Below are 20,765 nucleotides of genomic sequence, written 5' to 3'. Positions count from 1 at the left end.
CACTTTCCTTTCAACAATACCTGAGAAGATTTTACCCACAACACTGATTAAAGAGATGCCTCTGTAGTTGTTACAATCTTTTCTGTTTCCATGTTTAAAGATTGGTTTGATTACTGCTTTTGTCCAGTCTGATGGAACGTGTCCCGACTCCCAGGCCATTTCAATTATCCTGTGTAGCCATTTAAGACCTGACATTCCACTGTAGTTGATGAGTTCCGACTTAATTTCATCCACCCCAGCTGCTTTATTGCACTGCAATCTATTGACCATTTTCTCCACTTCTTCAAATGTGATCCTATTTCCATCATCATTCCTATCCCATTCTACCTCGAAATCTGAAACATTACTGATCGTATTTTCACCTACATTGAGCAACTCTTCAAAATATTCGCTCCATCTGCCCAAGGCATCCACAGGATTCACCAGCAGTTTTCCTGACCTGTCCAAAATACTTGTCATTTCCTTCTTACCTCCCTTTTGAAGACTGCTAATTACACTCCAGAATGGTTTTCCAGCAGCTTGACACATAGTCTCCAACCTGTTTCCAAAGTCTTCCCAAGATTTCTTCTTGGATGCTGCAATTATCTGTTTGGCTTTGTTTCTTTCTTCAACATAACTTTCTCTGTCTACCTGAGTTCTAGTATGTAGCCATTTTTGATAAGCCTTCTTTTTCCTTTTACAGGCTGCCTTGACTGTCATTCCACCAAGCTGTTTGCTTCATCCTACTTTTACACACTACTGTTCCAAGACGTTCTTTAGCCACTTCTAGTACTGTGTCCCTGTGCCTTGTCCATTCCTTTTTCAATGACTATAATTGACTACATTCAACTAACTGGTAACCTTCTGAGATCGCTGTTATGTACTTGTGCCTGATTTTCTTATCCTGAAGTTTCTCCACTCTTATCCTCCTACATATGGACCTGACCTCCTGCACTTTCGGCCTCACAATCCCAATTTCACTGCAGATTAAATAATGATCAGTGTCATCAAAGAATCCCCTGAATACACGTGTGTCCCTCACAGCATTCCTGAATTCCTGATCTGTTATTATATAGTCAACGACAGATCTGGTTCCCCTGCCTTCCCAAGTATACCGGTGAATGTTCTTATGTTTAAAAAAGGAGTTTGTGATTACTAAGCCCATACTGGCACAGAAATCCAAGAGTTGTTTCCCATTCCTGTTAGCCTCCATATCCTCTCCAAATTTACCCATAACCTTTTCATACCTTTCTGTTCGATTTCCAATCCTGGCGTTAAAATCACCCGTGAGGAGAACACTGTCCTTGTCCTTTACTCTAACAACTACATCACTGAGTGCCTCATAAAAACTATCCATCTTATCTTGATCTGTCCCTTCACAATGCAAATATACTGACACAATCCTAATTTTCTTGCTAGACACTGTCAAATCTATCCACATCAGTCATTCATTTACATACCTTATTGCAACTACGTTGGGTTCCATTTCTTTCCTGATGTAAAGCCCTACACCCCATTGTGCTATTCCTGCTTTGACTCCTGACAGGTAGACCCTGTATTCTCCCACTTCCTCTTCTTTCTCACCCCTTACCCGAATGTCACTAACAGCTAAAATGTCCAGCCCCATCTTACTTGCAGCCTCTGCCAGCTCTACCTTCTTCCCAGAGTAGCCCCCATTGATATTAATAGCGCCCCATTTCATTACCATTTGTTTGCCAAGTCGTATCTTAGGAGTCCCTGGTTTGTCAGTTAGAGGTGGGACTCCGTCACCTCCAAAGGTCCGAGCCATTTTGCCCTGATTGTTGCCAGCATCATATTTAAAGTACCAGGGAAGCACGTTGCCAGCCTTACTTGCCCCGAGTCCCATTGGGTTTTACCCATAACGGTTGAGGTACTAACCGGTGGATTTGGTAGTCTTTGCCGTATGAGCATAAAGGTGACCACGACTCAGAATATGTCCGAGATGCCCAGCCTTATTCCAAAGTAACTGGTATCCCAACTGTCGGGACCACTTACTTGGCCACTCATACGTTGCCCGTGGCTCATGAACTAGGACATGACTACAGGAACCCACACCATGAAGGTAGAATACATGTAAAAAGGTCTTTCGCTCTCCAACCAGGTGATTCCGTCAAAGAGCCAGCACTGCTTTCAGTGTAAAGGAGTAATCTTATGCGTATGTAAGTGGCAGTTGTATAATTTTTTTTCTATAATTCTCAAATAGTATGTTGGAGGACTTTCTGTATGGCCATTAAAAATGCTTAATTTTCAATTATCTATCATCCCACTAACTTTTGAGCTGATTGCGTGTCATGAACATTAGAGGTGGTTTCCTTGAAATAAGGGGTGGTGGGCCAAAATATCCCAGAGAACTTCACTTAGTCACCTGCCAAACACGAATTGAATCAGCTGGCTGCTTCTAAGGCCTTCCTCTTGTAATAATTATGCTAATGTATTTACTATGCCAACATATTTATGAATGAATGACCTCTTTTGATAACTGTTGTTACACACGTCTAAACATGTTACAAAATGCATGTGTTATGTTGAAGTACTAAATGGAACAGAATGAAAATTTAAAATGTATGTACAGTGATTGGCACAAAAAATGCAGCACCCAATAAGGATGTGTAATTATCTATTTAGTCAATGTGAAGCACTTATCAACTTTTTGAGGTGGGGTTATTGGCGTTGCTTTGCGATCAAACAACGAAGTGTTGATTGTTTATTGCACTAGCTTCACTTAGTTTCCCATGCAACCTGGAAAACACATCACTGAATGTGAGCAAATAACCTTTTTTTTCCCACTCTTGTAGAGCTTATTCTTATGCTGTGAATTGTTCCTCTTTCAATCAAACATGTTTGTAAGATCTTTCTGTAATTGTTGTAATCAGCTCTTTGGAGGAAACATGCCATTAAGCTGAACAAGCTGTGAAAGCTGTTGCTTTGGTGGAAGATGGTTGCAGCATGCATTACATTGCAGAAGTGTTGAGGACCATACCTTCCAAGATTTCCAGAATCATATGAAGGTACACAGAAACTGGAGGATTTGCAAGTAGACCAGGAACAGGTCAGAGAAGAGCAACATTGGAGAGAGATGACTGCTTCTTACGACTTAAAGTTCTTTGCAACTGTCACCCCACCTAACTGTCACCCCACCGCTGCTGAAGCACGAAACAAACTCCACCAGGTTAGGGGGGTGAATGTTAGCGAGAAAACCATTCAACAAAGACTGGAAGAAGATAATATTTAGTCCAGGAAACATTCTACAGGTTTGGAACTCATCAGAGAGCATTGCACAACTCGACTACATTTCATGAGGGAACATCTTGGCTGGACAGTAAAACAGTGGGATCAAGTGGTGTTCACCGATGAGTCACAATTTGGCCTCCTGTCACCAGACGGAAGAGAGAGGAGCTGGAGAAGGCCAGGCAAAAGGTATTCCACCTTACACATTCTCATCAGGGCCCTTTTCAGGGTGGTTCTTTGATGGTGTGGGCAGGAATCAGTGCAGCTGCATGGATGGATTTGGTCTTCGTGGATTGTAGGAACCTTAACACACATCGGTATGTGGAGGAAATCCTTCTGTAGCATGTTGTACCTTTTTGTTTCATTTATTGGTGGTGATTTTATACTATTGCATGACAATTGATCCCAACATGTTGTGAGAATTGTGCAAGGATTCTAGGATGAAACAGGGATTCATACTAGGGGTTGGCCTGCTCGAAGCCCTGATTTGAATCCTATTAAGCATGTTTGGGGCTGGCTGGGTAGAAGATCCCATCAGCACTATTCATAGACCATACAGGACCTACAGAATGTCTGCCTGGAAGATGGGATATGATTCATCAACAGGACATGACCGCATTAATCAGGATCATGCCTGAAGGTTGAATGCTGTCATTGGTGCAAGAGGTGGAAATACCAGCTTTTGAAGATGCGAACAGAGGTCTCAGAGATTGTCTCAAAGGTTTTTGAAGTAAAGTGTGAAGTGTATAGTACCAAAATAGACAGACATTACCTTCATGAGCATAGTCATAATTTCCTAGAAGTGTGTGTCATGGGCTTAATTTGCTACATTTGTATATAATCGCCTTTCTTTTTTCATTTTTTGGACACTTCAGTGGGACCATACCACAATATTCTGTCATAAGATAGTGGATTAGTGCCTTAAGAATGTTATAGATTTAAAATAAATTTCAGTTTCTGTAAGAAATTGAAGTGTTGCATCTTTTGTGTGGAAAGCTTTGCAAATACTGTTCTTTGAGCTTCAAGGACTAATTGTTTCTTTCTCCCTGCATTGATTCCAGAGTTGGGCACCCATTTTAGATCAAACAGAAAATACTGCACACTAAATATGAGAGAATGCAAACATAATGTTCCAGCTCATTTTCTGATCTCGTCCTTACTTTCTTTAGACCGTATCATGCCAGCCTTATACCTTGCGTATTACTTTACATATTTTACTTCTAGGCCAGTATTCTTTTCTCATCTTTACCTCCCCATATGTAGTTTCATTCTGACTCTTGGTTTATCTTAGCTAGTATTTGTATATCCTCAAACCATGTGAACAGAAAGGAGAAAGTGTGCATTGTCACGTCATTCAGTTTACAAGGTAAGTTTAGTTAATCTGGCAGCTGAAAAAAATCTATTGAGCCCCTTCAACATTTTCTTTCCACTATGTAGAATTCCGTATGCCATGTAAATCTTTTGTCAATAATGGCCTTTCTCAATCAGGATTTCATTTAGAAGTAACTTCTGTTGACCACAATATTGATTGATTGCAGCCAGTTCAGATTAATCAGAATTGTGTGGAAGAGGCCTAAAGTTGTACATTATTTAGCTTCAGATGCTTACTGCATCTTTGCATCACAGAAGTCATTAGGTCCTGATACATGTATTATGCTCAAGACCAAATATTTTTCAGGGTAAATTAAATATTTTTCAGGGTAAATTATTATGGAATAATTTTATTATCAGTCATTTTGCTCTTTTTTTTTTAAACCCCATTTGTTCAGACCTGATGTTGAATGTGTAGTCAGGTAAGTAGTGTGTGTACCTTATTTTTGATTAAATTCAGTTGTCTTCTAAGATAGGCCACAACATTTTTAATGGTTGGATCATTCTATGAAAGAAATTATGCTGGTTTTAAGATGAGCTTTTGAAGATTTGCACCATTTTATACAGGACATGACTATCTGCTGGAACCAGTGTGTGACCAATACATAACTGGTGGGCCTTGAATCAGGAGTGTGATATCTTGTGAGAGGCAAGTTTTGCACACGCAAACATGGGAAATTGTTGGCACTGAAGTAATACTTACACGTAGCCCCTCCCAGTCCCTCCAAGACTAGAATTACATAAAGGAAGGACTGAGTCCTTACCTCAGCACCCAACACTCTCCCCTGATATAAAGTTCTTAATATTTGTTTCTGTTTGAATATTCCATATGTGGATCAGTCCATGTCAGCTCACCTAGGCCTCCCTGCTGGACCATTACGGATTTGGATGAAATTTTATGTGAACATTCATCCATGTCCCCAGTGAACACTGGTAAAGTTTAAAATTTGTTGAAGCAATACTGGCAGAGATATAGCCAATTACATGACTGCGTGACTTCGCACAGAGTGATGTGGATTTCTGGAAACTTTGAGCTGTTATATCTCGGGCAATACTTCGTTGAAAGGAATTAAATGTGCTCATCTTGTACAACTTTATGCATTCTCTAAAGAATAACGAGAAGAGTTTTACAGGCTATCACCAAGAAAATGCAAAGTCATCCTAAAAAATTGACATCTAAAAAATGTTCAGTGTTTGGCTTCTCATATTTGGGGGACTGAAAATATGAGTAACGGTGGAACTTGATATGTAGTAGATTAACAACACAAGGTTCTCAAATATAAATTTTCATTTATGTACTGCTTTCAGATACTGTGTAAATGAAGTGCAAAGTTGAAGTTTTTGTAAAAAGATAAAAAAAGTGGTATTTTTGACCTGATATTACAAAAAAACTGTTGTATAAAATCAAATTCTATTCAATTGGCATGTTAGATCGCCAGAGTCCCAATGTGGTTGGAAGGCCCTGCACATAATGCTCCAAACATATTTAATTGGTACATTTTCCAGAATTTCTGAATGCTTGAAAACATGCTCTTTCCAACTGTAATAGATTTGATATAAATTGTGGAAACCAGATTTTCTAAAAGTAAGTTTAATGTGATGTAGTTTTGCCATTTTTACAGAAAAATCAAGTTTGAACTGATTTTGTAAAAATTTAGAAAGCAATAAGGGAATGATACTTTATATTGTAAAACCTTATGTTGCTAAGTTGTTGTTGTCCAAAGATTTTAAGTTTATCGTGCCTTTAATCAATGAGATGTAAGAAACAACAGTCAAAACTTTATTCACAGTGAGATTTGTCCTAATGATTTGCTTAAATTTATGTAGTATTGTTTGCCCATGTTGGAAATTACACGTACTGTTTGGGGGGGGGGGGTGGATTGGGGTGGGGGGAGGACCTTAAAACAAGTTTTAAATTAGTCTGTTTTTGAAGATTTTGCTTATAAAAGAAGTGTCGAATAATTTGTATTTTCATCTTTTCACAAAAATCTTCATCTTTTGATGAATTGGTAGATTACTGGAAAATAGTTGGTGAATGAAATTTTGTATTCTACAACCTAGTGCTATTGACCTGTTGCATAGTTAGTTTCATGTTCAGTATGCATTTACTCTGTGATATATAAGAATCCAAAATTTACATTTTTTCAGGCTGCTGCTTTCGTGCTTAACATTTTCAAATTATCTAATCTTGTTATAGCCTGTGTTTGATAGTCAAATACCTTTTTTTAGTGGTTAAAACCATGGTATTCCTAATGAGTGCAGTTTGGAAAGTTTTCTAGAACATAGTTTTTTACAAAATCAGGGCAAAAGTACCGCATTTATCTTCTTAGAATATCTTCAATTTTGCACTTCATTTTTTTGCATGGGAAAGTGCTATATAAATGGTTAATTTGTTTGTCATACCTTTGCTCCCCAAGATATAGGAAGCCAAATTTTGAAATTTTTTTGGGCGCCAATTTGTTTGTGCAATTCCGTCTAAAAGTTTCTGGGTGAATTTAGCTTGTAAAATTCTTTTCGTTATTATTCTTAAGGAAACACACAAAGTTGTACAAGATGGCCAAATTTTATTTCTTTCAGCAACCTGTTGCCTGAGGTACAATAGCTCAAACTCACCAGAAATTTATGCTCTTTGTGCAAAGTCGCATGTTGAGTAAAACAAGTCGCTACATAGAGCCATTATTGCTTGGTGAACTTTAAACTTTACCAATGTTCATCAGGGACATGGACAAATGTTCACATAAAATTTCATCGAAATCCATGATGGTAGAGCAAGGATATGTTCCGAAATTAGGCGATTTGACAGGGAATGACCCATGTGTTACCTACCTCTGGCTTTTCTAAGATTACAGTTACTTTCTTTGAAGTGTGCTGTAGCACATGTTAATTTCTACTGCTTCTTTTACTTACATTATCCCTGTACACTGGATTGTGGAATAGGACCTTCTTATCTTCAAAACTCAACTTAAAAACCTTACTGGTGCAAAATTTTTTGCATATCTCATCTTGTATTCTGTCAAATCATGTGCACATGCCACTGAATGCACCATTTTCATTTTCTGAAGAGTTGGAGCACTGATCTAATGTATTGTTTGCCTAGTTTATGTGCTGTTTTGCTTGAGGTAGTCACGGGGTGGAAGGAGAGCTGTAGATCTCGTTTCTTTAGCTGAATGGGTCTACACTTTGATTTACCAGTAAACAGATGTCTAATACAATTATCAATTATATTTGTATCTGTTCTTCCTGAACACAAGCTCAAGTATTTTCACTGAGATTGTTGTGATCTGGAATAGTCTGAGCTTTGTCTACTAAAATCCTTAGCAAGGAATTATTCTGACTTAAAGGTGGCAACCTGCTAATACCAACTTTCTGCTTTGACTCGTGATGTTATCAAAAGGTACATTCACCACAGCTAAGTTTTCACATTAATATTTGCTGGCTTTGCCAACTTGTAATAAAACTACTGTTACTTGTTAACATAACCTAGATCTTGGGCTACTCTGCAGACCATTCTATCAGTACAGCTGACATTCCAAAATTAATATAAATAAAGTGTTCTGTCCTATTTCTGAGCAAGAGCGACCTCATAGACCCCAACATCATTATGTAACAGGTGAAAACTGACATCTGGTATTGGGAGATTCAACCCACCCACTGCATTCATTTGTCTAAAGATTGGTGCATGTTGACCTCTTGTGTGCTTAATGGCTTAACCCACTGCCTAGTTTGCATTCAGTCAAAAAGGGAAACTTAGTTACTTTATCTATTTCCTTTTAAAACTTCATGAATGGATGTGTAGCATACACGTAGTCCAAAAATTAGTGCAGCATATCTATTCCATTATGCCACATTGACATCTGTATGTAGGCAGACACTGCCTGGACAGAGGGGAGCAGACTTTTAAAGCTTGCTTCTTAAAGTCAGGTGTGAAGTAGCCATCAGTGGCTGTAGATAATGCAGAATTCGTGGCTGTTATAGTAAGTCATTGTGTAATAAGCAATTTCTGCTGCACAAAAAATAGTCACCAGAACATGTTAAATGGGTTTGGTGAATCCAGATGTTAAGTGGTTCACTGATAGGTTCCCACTTGCTAATGACATCTTAGTAAATAAAGACACAATATCTAGGCTTATGGTATGTAGTTCAGAGCTTAATGTACATCTTAAAGCTATGGATATGATGGTTACAAAGGCCAGTCTTAAGCACCATTACCTTAATAAAATACATCGCCACTCAGAAAGTAAGCAACCCATAGCACTGATGGAGGGTCTTGGTAGTATGACATAAATATGTAATTTTGGCAAGCAAGAGTCTTGTTGGCATGGGCAGTGGGAGCATGAGGCTGTGTATCGGGCAGGGCCAAAGATCTTAAGCTGTTCTGTAATTCTGAACATTTGCTGGACAATACGCACCATGCCTGAGTGCTGTGTTGAACAGACACAGCACGTAAAGTTCAGATACTTCAGAAAGTCCACAGTAGTGAAACATGAGGCTATGAAATCTGGTCAGGGATGGTGTGGCATGTTGTGCTACCTTCATTCTGATTTTCCATTATTGTGCTTGTCAATCACACGACTCTAGGTGATGGCATTCCATCTGCAGTAAGCTGGACTTGCTTGTGTACAGAGTGAGGTATTCGTGAGTCCAATCTTTTGACAATAAAATTGGGTACATCCTTGAAAGCTTGTACTCAGATGTATGTTATCTTGTACATACATGGGGTTTTGCACATAAAAAATACATCTTCAGTCAAAAGCTGCTATTGTACAATATTCTTTGTTGACCACTAGTTTTGATCTTTGGGATCATTTTCTTCTCAACATAATATAAATTTAATCATTGCCTGTATGGAAAGTTCTTCCATGTGAGATACATAAATAGGTGGTGGGTTGCCATCATACTGAAACTGTGGATTTGATACACAAAGGCATACAGTAAATAACAGCGGAAAAGTTTTATAATAATGAAATGTCAACCGGTCATGTATTCATATTAATTGGAGATGTCAATCAAATGAGCCCACATTGGATACAACAGATATAAATGAAGTGAGGAAATGTTTCACATTGTATCCAAATTACGCTAAAATCGAACCAAGCAGTCATGAGATCAATATGGTTTATGTACTGATACTGTGCTTGAGTTGCGTAGCTGTTGCTGGTACCCAATTACAGTAGTGTCAGTTTGCGAAAGTGTGGCCTGATAATGTGAGTCTCAAAAGAATGTTGTGACATTGAATGAGGTGCTTAACTGAAAATGCGGTAGCTTCCCTCTCCATTAGTTGTGGCAAGTCTAAAAATGATCACAGAAGCCATGTTATTGATATCACAGGTCACCAAAATAATAGTGTGCAATTTGGCAGTTAACTTTTATAGAAATTATCATGCCAGAGAGGTATAAAATACAGACATTTTTGTCAATTTGATGAGTGTTCCTTCCAGTACCCATTTTGCTCTGTACATCTACATCTGTAGTTGTAGGTCCCTGTACAGTGTTTAATATATGTTATGTAGTGCACTAGAATAATTTTTTTCCTTGACATATTCACTTCATGTAATTTAACCAGCTCTTTTTTGAACACACACACACACACTCTCTCTCTCTCTCTCTCTCTCTCTCTCTCTCTCTCTCTCTCGGGGAGGAAGGCTAACTTCCAAGAGGGAGAGGCAGCAAGAGAATGCTAAAGAAATGTGTCACTGGTGATTCCATTCTGGTGCAGACATGGGAAGTACTTTGTGTTACTCAGTGAAATGAAGTTACGTGAATTGTGAGAGAGTTGGGTTTAACAGAGGAAGAGGGAGATTGCAGAGAGAACACTGTGAGTGTAGATAAATGGAATGAAGTGAGAGGCATGGGGACGAGCTAGTGCACCTTGAGATCAAGGAGAATGCAGGATCGAACAATATGCTTTAAGACAATTCCCACTTATGTATTCAGAGAAGCAAATACTGGACTGGGGAAATACAGATATCATATGATGAACATGTGCTGAGTCACTTGTTCTGCCATTGGGTTGTTAAGACACTCTTGACCACGGTTTGGTAATGGCCATTTAATCAGCTTAGCAGCTGTTTGGGTATCACACCCACAAAAAAAGCTCTGCAGAGGTTGGGTTGCAGCAGGGTTGGTATATGACATGCCTCTGATATGATCAGATTGGGAGAGGTGGGAAGGATGTTCTTCACCTTCGGGGCTTAATAAAAAGTTATCATAGTGCTGGTGCTGGTGGACAAAGTTTTGCCCGAGGCGGTGTGTGTGTGTGTGTGGGGGGGGGGGGGGGAGTGGGTGATACCGAATAATGAGTCCCAATCTCATACTATTACTCAGCAATTTGACAAATAAAGGTTTTGTAACCAACTTCCCTTATGGGTAAAATACATGCTTTGGAGGATTGTTCTGAGAAATTTGTCTAGTAACAAGTTTCCCCAAGGTTGATTTTTTTTGTGTTAGCAGAAGAGCCAACACCGTGTTAAGAGTGGAGGCCGAAATGCACGCATTTTGGCTCATGCAGGCTGGCGTGAGGAGGGAAGAACTATACTGACGTGAGGTCAGGAACGTGACAAGGAATGAGAATTCAGAAAGCGGACGTACTTAGTTTGATACTTAACTATAATCCATTAATGATGAATGTTGCTGTTGATGGTACATGATCCACAATATTATCTGTTCAGAATACATTCTTGAAGATAGTAATAATAGTAACTGAATATGGCGCCTTGCTAGGTCATAGCAAATGACGTAGCTGAAGGCTATGCTAAACTGTCGTCTCTGCAAATGAGAGCGTATGTAGACAGTGAACCATCGCTAGCAAAGTCTGCTGTACAACTGGGCGAGGGCTAGGGAGTGTCAAGACTAGACCTGCTGTGTGGCGGCGCTCGGTCTGTAATCACTGATAGTGGCGACACGCGGGTCCGATGTATACTAATGGGCCGCGGCCGATTTAAAGGCTACCACCTAGCAAGTGTGGTGTCTGGCGGTGACACCACAGATTTATGTATTGCTTTCACTTCTAATTACTGTGAACAGATATTAGTAGATATTTATAACTGATCACACATTGTGTAGACAAATGAAAAGGCACATTCATATTTTAATCTACCTGGTATTTGTTTATCTTGAAGGTGAGCAGTCAATCTGTTTGCCAAACACTGAACATCTGCAAGTCTTCCTGCATTTCTTAACATTCCCATAACAGTGTGACCTCACTCTACACAACTGCTCAAAGGAAAATAATGTGCTTAATAGAGCTAGGTCTTTGCTGAACAAACAAGTCCAAGGAAACAGTTCACAAAAGTGAACAGGAGGACTGCGAAACGAATTCCAAAGAATGCTGATGCACCATATTTAGGAGGTCAGGGCAGCAGAAAAAGGGGGCAGGAACCATAAGTGATACTTTGGTTTTCATAAAGTCACATGTGGGCTATCACTGTTCGCAACCTGATATAGACATATGGAGTTTCGAAAGGATTCTGAAATCCAGATACAGAGTTTTGGCTTCTGAAGTTACACAGGATCATGCTTCAACATAAGGAAAATACAAACATAACAAATTACAGTCTGTTCTTTTGGTTGCAATTCAGCTTCATCGAGAAACATTTAAGTTTTTGAATACATAAATGGTTTTCGCTATCCACGTTGCATGAGGAAACATGGTAATGTACTGCATGAGGTGATTCTTCAAGAAGAGAATTCAGTTAATTTAAAAAATGTCAAAATAATGATCTCTCATATCTTTTGCCTGCAAGCTAAATACAAGAGATCTTTTTCTAAAATGTCTTCAACCAGCACGTGCACATGCACACGCCTCTAAAAGTGGTAATATTTTATGCCCTTGTGACAGAGACTAATGATTTAACAGAAAACCATTCAGTGCAAGTTCCATGGACAACTTTTCCTGCCCTTTTCTGTAGTAAGTTAAATGATCGAAATGTTCATAAAATTGGCGGCATTGGACCAGTAGTGGATGAGGGTGTAGACGCTCTGGGACAACCAGGAAACACCCGGAAATTTTTCATTGTTATAGTTTTCAGGTAAATTTTTTGTGATTTTGACTGGTAAGAACTGATGCTCTAACAAAGAACATTACTGCAGCAAGGAAACATAAACGAGGAAAACAAATAAAACTTTAGTTGTGAATGAAAGGCACCATTTACAACAACAGAGCACACTGCACACACAAGCGTCTGCCAACAGCAAATTGTGTCAAAGGCTGTAAGGTGAAGACTACGTAGTACTTTATAACAACAAACTGCTTCTGATGAGCGTGACATCATAACTGTTTACATTAGGTTCGTTTGAGCAGTTACCAGTGGGCTCATGCACATGCATAGTTGACTTGCAAATGAGCAGCACCTTCTCCCGCTTCTGGCTTCTTGAGCGTGGCTGTTAGCTTTATCAGCAGTAGCAACAAGAAGCCAGATGCTACCCAAAAAATTTTTCTGACAAGCACGAGCTGCCAGATTCGCTCATGCACAGAGCAATCTGGTTTGTAATGGGAGGGTGGCACACACTGAGAGACCCATGTTAATGTTTAGTGATTTTCCTGTTTCCCATTTGACACCACAGAAGCAGAATGCAGAAGATAACATGACCGAGCTAGCATGAATGTTGAACGACGACTATGGAATCGGACAGGAATACTGCTGGTCGCCTGTGGATATCCACAGGAACACAGGTAGCAGAACCGGCTGACTGTAAAAACTGTCATTAGGACTCGGGCACCGGCCAGGCTGTGATGGTGAATGCCATCTGCAGTGCCCATGCAAAATGCCACTGTAGAGGCTGACGACGTCCATAGCCCCTGTGGAAAGCTGAAGCACGGTGGGATTTCATGTCTGCAGTGCTCAAGGGGTTAATATGAGGTTGGGGCCTACTTCTTTGTGAATCTGGACATACTAATGTGCACTTTAAGCAAAATTATGCATTTTTAATATGGTTTACGAAGTTCCGATGCTCGTGAAGTATCCTATGATGTCCCGTTTCTTTCATGATGTACTGCAAGATCTCTTAATGCTTCTCTTAAAACTTTGCACATACCAACGTATGGGCTTCCCACTTCATCGTAGCTGCACACGTACAGTGACTGATGCTTGTTTTCTGGCACACTCTAGCAACTGCTTAAATGAACCTTTTCTAACTGGTTGCGGGAAAATATTGTGGATTGAAAAGTGTTACTTTCAAAGGAAATTTCTTTTTAAGTAAAATGAATTAAGTTACATGTGAGAACATGCGATGACACTCTTAAATCACAGTGTGTTTTGACTCTCATTTAAAACTTGAACACTTTGAGGACCAGCCACTTACAAGAATTTCAAGCCCAGAAGGCTAGAAATTTATTATTTAAAATTTTATTGGCACATTTGTGTGATGTATCTTAAAATGTTACCCATTTAAGAAATACCAATTTAAATGTGAAAGCTTAGCTTTACTTTAGCTTATTAATCTTAGTGACCAGTATTACCGTATACGTGAAAGTCAAGCTTTCCTTGCAGCTACACTGTACATATTAATTTAAACCATTAACATTTCCTGTTTGTGTGTTAGTGCTACTTAACAGTGATATTGCTATTGGATGACTACATCACGTGTCCTATGGTCTGAACATGTGTTGTCATTGGCTTGCGAGATCATGTGACATGACCCATGATTGGCTTACAAAGGCACATCACAATTTGATGTCAGTGCTTCAAAAATTAACGTGCTGCTGTGTTTGGTGGAATTCGAATGTAGACATTTGTAGTATGAAAATATGCAGCATACTTGTTGCTGCACATGGAAGATATTTCTAAAAACGCTCCCCCCCCCCTCCCCCCCTCCTCCCCCCCCCCCCAAAAGTGCTGGGGAGCTCTATGCCAGTCATTGAAACAATACTGAATCTTTTTGTGAGGACACTGTGGCACTAAAATCAACCAAAACTGATCTTCTCTCATTAATTTTCCATTGTATATAATAGAGGAAACATTCCACGTGGGAAAAATATATCTAAAAACAATGATGATGAGACTTACCAAACAAAAGCGGTGGCAGGTTGATAGACACACAAACAAACACAAACGTACACACAAAATTCTAGCTTTTGCAACAAACGGTTGCTTTGTCAGGAAAGAGTGAAGGAGAGGGAAAGACGAAAGGATGTGGGTTTTAGGGGAGAGGGTAAGGAATGATTCCAATCCCGGGAGCGGAAAGACTTACCTTAGGGGGAAAAAAGGACGGGTATACACACGCACGCGCGCGCGCGCACACACACACACACACACACACACACACACACACACACACACACACACACACACACATCCATCCGCACATACACAGACACAAGCAGACATTTTGCCCACATCCTTTCGTCTTTCCCTCTCCTTCCCTCTTTCCTGATGAAGCAACCGTTGGTTGCGAAAGCTAGAATTTTGTGTGTACGTTTGTGTTTGTTTGTGTGTCTATCGACCTGCCAGCACTTTTGTTTGGTAAGTCTCATCATCTTTGTTTTTAGATATAATTTTCCATTGTGATTTATTGGTTTGACTGCATATAAGATGGTATAATGGTTTATCATTTTCTCTTCCCAGTTAAAACTTCCTCTCTCTGCCATGGTCACTTCTTAAGATCAGTACTGCAACGTATGTTAAGTCTAATCTCTGTGTGTTGTGCGTAATGTTTTATGTTGCTTGTGTACTGTGTGCTGTGGACACAGGTGGGAAACAATGTTGGGCATGTGCCTGGTCTATGTTGTTAATGGCCCACAGTGATGCAGCTCAGACTTTCTTAGGGGGCAAGTATTACTTCATTATACTTTATGGGCGCATACTAGGAATTAATTTGTCATCTCAGGTTTTGTCAGTGTTATTGATAAATAGTGTGCTTCCAGGTATACACTGTTCCCATTTTATGCACAATTTCAACGACCAACCCAGCTGTCTACTTCTGGTGCTGTGACTTTGTTGTTACATGTACTTGCTGCCTGAACTCCAACAAGATCATGAAGTTCTGTTGCCATTGCACCACTATTTATAGCTGAGTTTGATTCCCAATGTCTACTAATCCCTTTCATGCTCCTTTGTTTTCCAGAACCTGCACTGACAATCTGTGAAGCACAAATCATCTCAATGTTTTCCAGCTTTGGTGAATGTGATGGCTAGCAAGATTGTAATAAACTGAGTGCTGAACCCCAAGTCTTGTTTAAATGGAAACCTCTGCTCCTGTTTATTGGGTTTTCTGATGTACTGACCTCTATAGGCTCCTTAATTCTCTGTCTCAAAAACTTGGCATTTGCACCTTAATACTGGTGTTGTCATATTTCAGTTTATGATTATATTCATGGTATTGCTTGGAAATAGCTGATTTGCTTAGTCAAGTTTTTCACTGATGTTCCTTGCATCTCATAGCGTGCCCCATGTAAGACAAGTCAAATTGTCATGGAGTGGAAGTCACACACACAGCTGTTGGAGACCTCGGTAATCTTTAACATTACAAAGAAAACTTTACTTCTCAGTTGAAGTGAGTGAAAGGCACTGGAGTCTTCTGATCTTTCTAAATTCTGGGCTAGCAACCAGGAGATTTTTTGTGATTTTCGACTTATCTTCCTTGCTCTTAGTTTCAACCTCTTTCTCAAGCAGTTCTTGATTTTTGACTGCAATGCATGTTCAATTTGACAATTTAAGTACTCACTCCTTCAGAATACTATTCATAGGTCTTGTAATTCTTCAGTGGCTCTTCTTGAGTGAAAGTATTGGGGCTCTGTAGACTGGGGTCTTTTGCACCAAATTTTTTTTTGTGGGGTGTGGTGATGCCTTGAGGCATCACTGTGCATGGGTCTTCTGTATACATTGTGATTCAATAACACATCAAGGAAAGGTAGTTAGCCCTCTTTTTCAAGTTCCGTTTTGAATTTTATATCATGATGAATGAAGTTTATATGGAAACAGTAACTCAGCTGTATGCTTGGAAGTTCACCATTAATTAATTAATCATACATTACACAAACAGTGAATAAGTTCAGAGGACACTGGAAAAACAAACCCTCTGTTACAGATAACTTGCTGATTGCGGAAGTTTAAATAGGACTGTTTATAGTTGAAAAGGGATTCCAATTAAAAAAGTTGCAAAATATTTTGTTGCCTTTGAGAGAAATATCTCTGGTACACATTTCATATTTTGCATTTCAGGCCAATGCACAGAGAAACCATCAAATTTTGTTTAATTAGTGTTTTACACTCTTTCATACTGAAATTTCTTCTTACAATATTACAGAACATGATCACAGGTACAGCACAGATGGATGGAGCAATACTGGTAGTTGCTGCAACTGATGGAGCCATGCCACAGACAAGGGAGCACCTTCTTTTAGCAAAGCAGATTGGTGTAAATCACATAGTGGTCTTTATAAATAAGGTCAGTTCTACGCAAATATGCCAGAAACATCATTGAGAGAAGAAAACTTTCCTTTCAGGTGCTTGTATAATTTCTGTCTTAAATAAATAAAATCGTAAAAGTGTGGATTTTTTACAACATTAATTTGTGTAGTCAGTTAGTTTTTGTCTTGTAAAGCCACAGTCAGGTTATAACTGTAGTAACAAGTAACTTTTTGAGAACATTTCTCGTGGCAAACAGCATTTTTCTTAGTACTTTAAAATGAACATAAACAGTTTCGACCACAAGAAATCTTTATTTTTGTTTTACTGGTTTTGGTCAGCTACTGACCATCTTCAGACCTTATACCATGATGAGAGGTGATGACAGAGAACGGCACAGGCGTTAGGAACTCCATGAACGTCAGCAGTAGACACTCGTGGAGTTCATAGTGCCTGCTCCATTCTCTGCCACTGCCTACCATCAGGATATGAGGTCTGAAGATGGTCAGTAACTGATCGAAACAGTAACCACAAAAATAAAGGTTTCTTGCAATCAAGACTGTTTTATGTTACTTTTAAACTGCAGTAATAGTTTTAGTGAGCTTGCAAGCCCATAATCGCATTATTATTATTATTATTATTATTATTATTATTATTATTATTATTATTATGGTGATAGTTTGAAAAAAGTATTTTGTTTTGGAATTCTTGTTTATGTATTATTATATGGGATGTTCAAAAAGTCTCTCCGCAGTGCCGTATGATTAGATTAATTGAATTGTGTATTGAACAACAGGGGGGATACTTTCAACATTTAATGTGAAAATTTGTAAGTAAAAATGAATATTCAATAAATTAATAACTTTTATTTCACTGAGTTTCATTTCAGTGTATTCACTGCGGCTTACGGCAGGCATGGCTAACAATCATACGGCACGGCAGAGAGACTTTTTGAACACCCCGTAGTAACATAGAAAAACAGTTTTTGCAATTGGATATACACTGTACATCTTGTGGAATGTTTCAATTTCAGGAAGTAGTAGCCTGGAGAAATTCAAATTAAAAATTTCATGTAAAGATTTGTTCAATTTTCAGTAAATTTTTCCCAGCTTGCAACTGAGACTGTTAAGATAACTATTTAAAAATGCCTTTATGTATTGAATATAATAGAGGGAAACTCTTTGCCTTTACAAATGTCTGCTTGTGTCTGTGTATGTGCAGATGGATATATATGTGTGTGTGTGTGTGTGTGTGTGTGTGTGTGTGTGTGTGTGTGTGTGTGTGTGTGTGTATACCTGTCCTTTTTTCCCCCCTAAGGTAAGTCTTTCCGCTCCCGGGATTGGAATCACTCCTTACCCTCTCCCTTAAAACCCACATCCTTTCGTCTTTCCCTCTCCTTCCCTCTTCCCGATGAAGCAACTGTTAGTTGCGAAAGCTTGAATTTTGTGTGTATGTTTGTGTTTGTTTGTGTGTCTATCGACCTGCCAGCGCTTTTGTTTGGTAAGTCTCATCATCATTGTTTTTAGATATGCCTTTATGTATTGATACACATGTGTGGCGTTTTGGAAAAATAAGCTTTTAAAATATTTTAGGTTGATGCTGCAGACAAGGAGATGGTAGAATTAGTTGAAATGGAAATGAGAGAGCTCTTGACTGAAATGGGATATGATGGTGATAACATACCAGTGATAAAGGGTTCTGCCCTCTGTGCACTTGAGGGCAGAAATCCTGAAATGGGTAGGTAAATGCTAATTGTTATAGGAAGCTTTTTGTATGAAACTCTCCATGCTTCAGTTTGTTGTTAAATCATAAGAACTGAATATTGAATTGTAATTCAATAGGTGCCGAGCCAATTTTGCAGCTTCTGGATGAAATTGATAAGCACATACCTACACCCATAAGAGAACTGGATAAACCATTCATGCTTCCAGTGGAGAATGTTTACTCTATACCTGGTACAGAATTTGTTTAGTTTCATACAGTTTGCTTTAATGATTCAAATTGCACTTTTTATTTTAGTCAGTAATTCTCATTTTCTTTTCTAAGGCCGTGGCACTGTAGTCACAGGACGGTTAGAAAGAGGAACTCTCAAGAAAGGCGCTGATGTAGAATTCATAGGCCACAACAAAAGTGTCAAAACTACTGTTACTGGTATGTAACTGAACAAAAACGTATTACACCATTAGATTTCTAATGTCAGTAGTGCTGCATTTGTGCTGGACTGAAGCCTATGCAAGGTGACAGTGAAAATTCATAATTATCTTTTGGGCTGTTGCAATTGGAAATATTTGCAGTATGTAATCACAAGTCCTTGTGTGTGTGTGTGTGTGTGTGTGTGTGTGTGTGTGTGTGTGTGTGTAAGCTCTTTACCATTTCAGCATTTCAGTTGCACTCATATTTCATTGTTTTGTTGGGCACCAAAGACCGAGAGAATTTATGTTGTCATAATCGATATTAAATAATAGTCATGTTGTTTCATTGTCGTACACCTGTGATTGGGTGACTCAAGATTAAGCTTTTGCGTGTACGCGAATCACTTTAAGGTAGCTTGCCTCTGAAAGCCTGTAAAAGTACTAACAATTTTTACAAAGTTTACACTGCTCTAACAGAAGAATATAAATCCTTAGGAGGATGCAAATTAGTACAACATGAGTGTTTCTTGCTGAACATTTTGGTACACAGTTAATCACATTAGTTCACATATCAAATTCACTTTCTGTAAAGAACAGTGAATTCATTTTTCATTTGGTGGTCCCTACTTGAAATCCATGCACTGAATATATATATATCTCATTTAAATGAATAAACTTTCAAGTACACATTAACTACTTGATTGTCTAAAAAGTAGACTACAATCACACCATTTCGGTCACAAGTTTCTATTCTAGAAGTATTTACATCAGATAATCAAAATTAATGTTAGTTTTTTTAATTAATCAGTATGTATTTTTCTTCCTGTTGATAGTACATTAATGTCTGAAGTCTGCTTTCATCCAAAAAGTATCCTAAAACATCCCAAAAAGTTTCAGAACTCTAACTCAAATAAATTTTTTATGCATAAAATAAACAAGAATTACATTTTTTATTTAATTCTTGGGATATTCAATTCAGAGTTATACTCTTGCAACTATGTACGTTTCACATTCATTGCACACCACAGTGTTTTCATAGACAGTTATCACTTGACTAAAGCTGTCAAAAAGTGACTGTGTATACTTCATAAGTCTTGGAGGTGATGGCAAATATGTGATAGCACAAAATGTTTGAGCTGCTCTTTCATCCTTCCCAGTGTACTTCATTCCATATACTAGTCTAATGTTTGTATTATTAACTCTTCCTTTGCACAACCCAGAATAATACCCAGTTTTAGTTACTCCACAGAAATTGCAAAACATATGAAGTTTACTGGCCACATCTTTCGTGGCTCATGATCTTGTAAATTTTAATGGCACCTTTTCCACAGAGTGCACACACAGTAACATCTTTTGGTAGCCTATACAAAGCATTGAGTTAAGCAATCATGGTACCACATTCTGTTGCATTATCTTGATCATTTCTCTTGGCTTATCTCTAAATATTTCAGCTTCTGTCTTGAGGCACTCGATGGTGTCGCTTCACGTCCATTCGGTTTGTAGATGTACCTACACAATCTCTACTTCCCGGTAAAATAAACTAATTCCCATAAAGTGTAAGTTTTCCATTACCGAAAATACTTTTTTGAAGCCCTAATAACTTTCAAGGATGACAGTGTGTAGCAAGAAATTTGAGGATGATAAAATATAGCAACAAGTTAAACTACAGGAAAGCTTATAACCAGAAAAT

The 20,765-nt window shown here is 38.6% G+C and overlaps 1 protein-coding gene across 1 annotated transcript in view; it reads left to right on the top strand.

Moving 5' to 3' along the window:
• Positions 1-20,765, top strand: part of LOC124768435 (elongation factor Tu, mitochondrial) — a 58,253-nt gene that overhangs the window by 15,400 nt on the left and 22,088 nt on the right. The window contains exons 5-8 of the mRNA XM_047249156.1: positions 16,843-16,983; positions 18,536-18,680; positions 18,785-18,898; positions 18,990-19,094. Of these exons, the coding sequence (XP_047105112.1) occupies positions 16,843-16,983; positions 18,536-18,680; positions 18,785-18,898; positions 18,990-19,094 (505 nt within the window). The remainder of the gene's footprint in view (positions 1-16,842; positions 16,984-18,535; positions 18,681-18,784; positions 18,899-18,989; positions 19,095-20,765) is intronic.

The sequence above is a fragment of the Schistocerca piceifrons genome, chromosome 1 (assembly GCF_021461385.2).
Source record: "Schistocerca piceifrons isolate TAMUIC-IGC-003096 chromosome 1, iqSchPice1.1, whole genome shotgun sequence".
In the NCBI taxonomy this organism is placed as follows: Eukaryota; Metazoa; Arthropoda; class Insecta; order Orthoptera; family Acrididae; genus Schistocerca; species Schistocerca piceifrons.
Note: the sequence above shows the minus strand (reverse complement) of the source record. Positions and strands in the feature narration are given on the sequence as shown.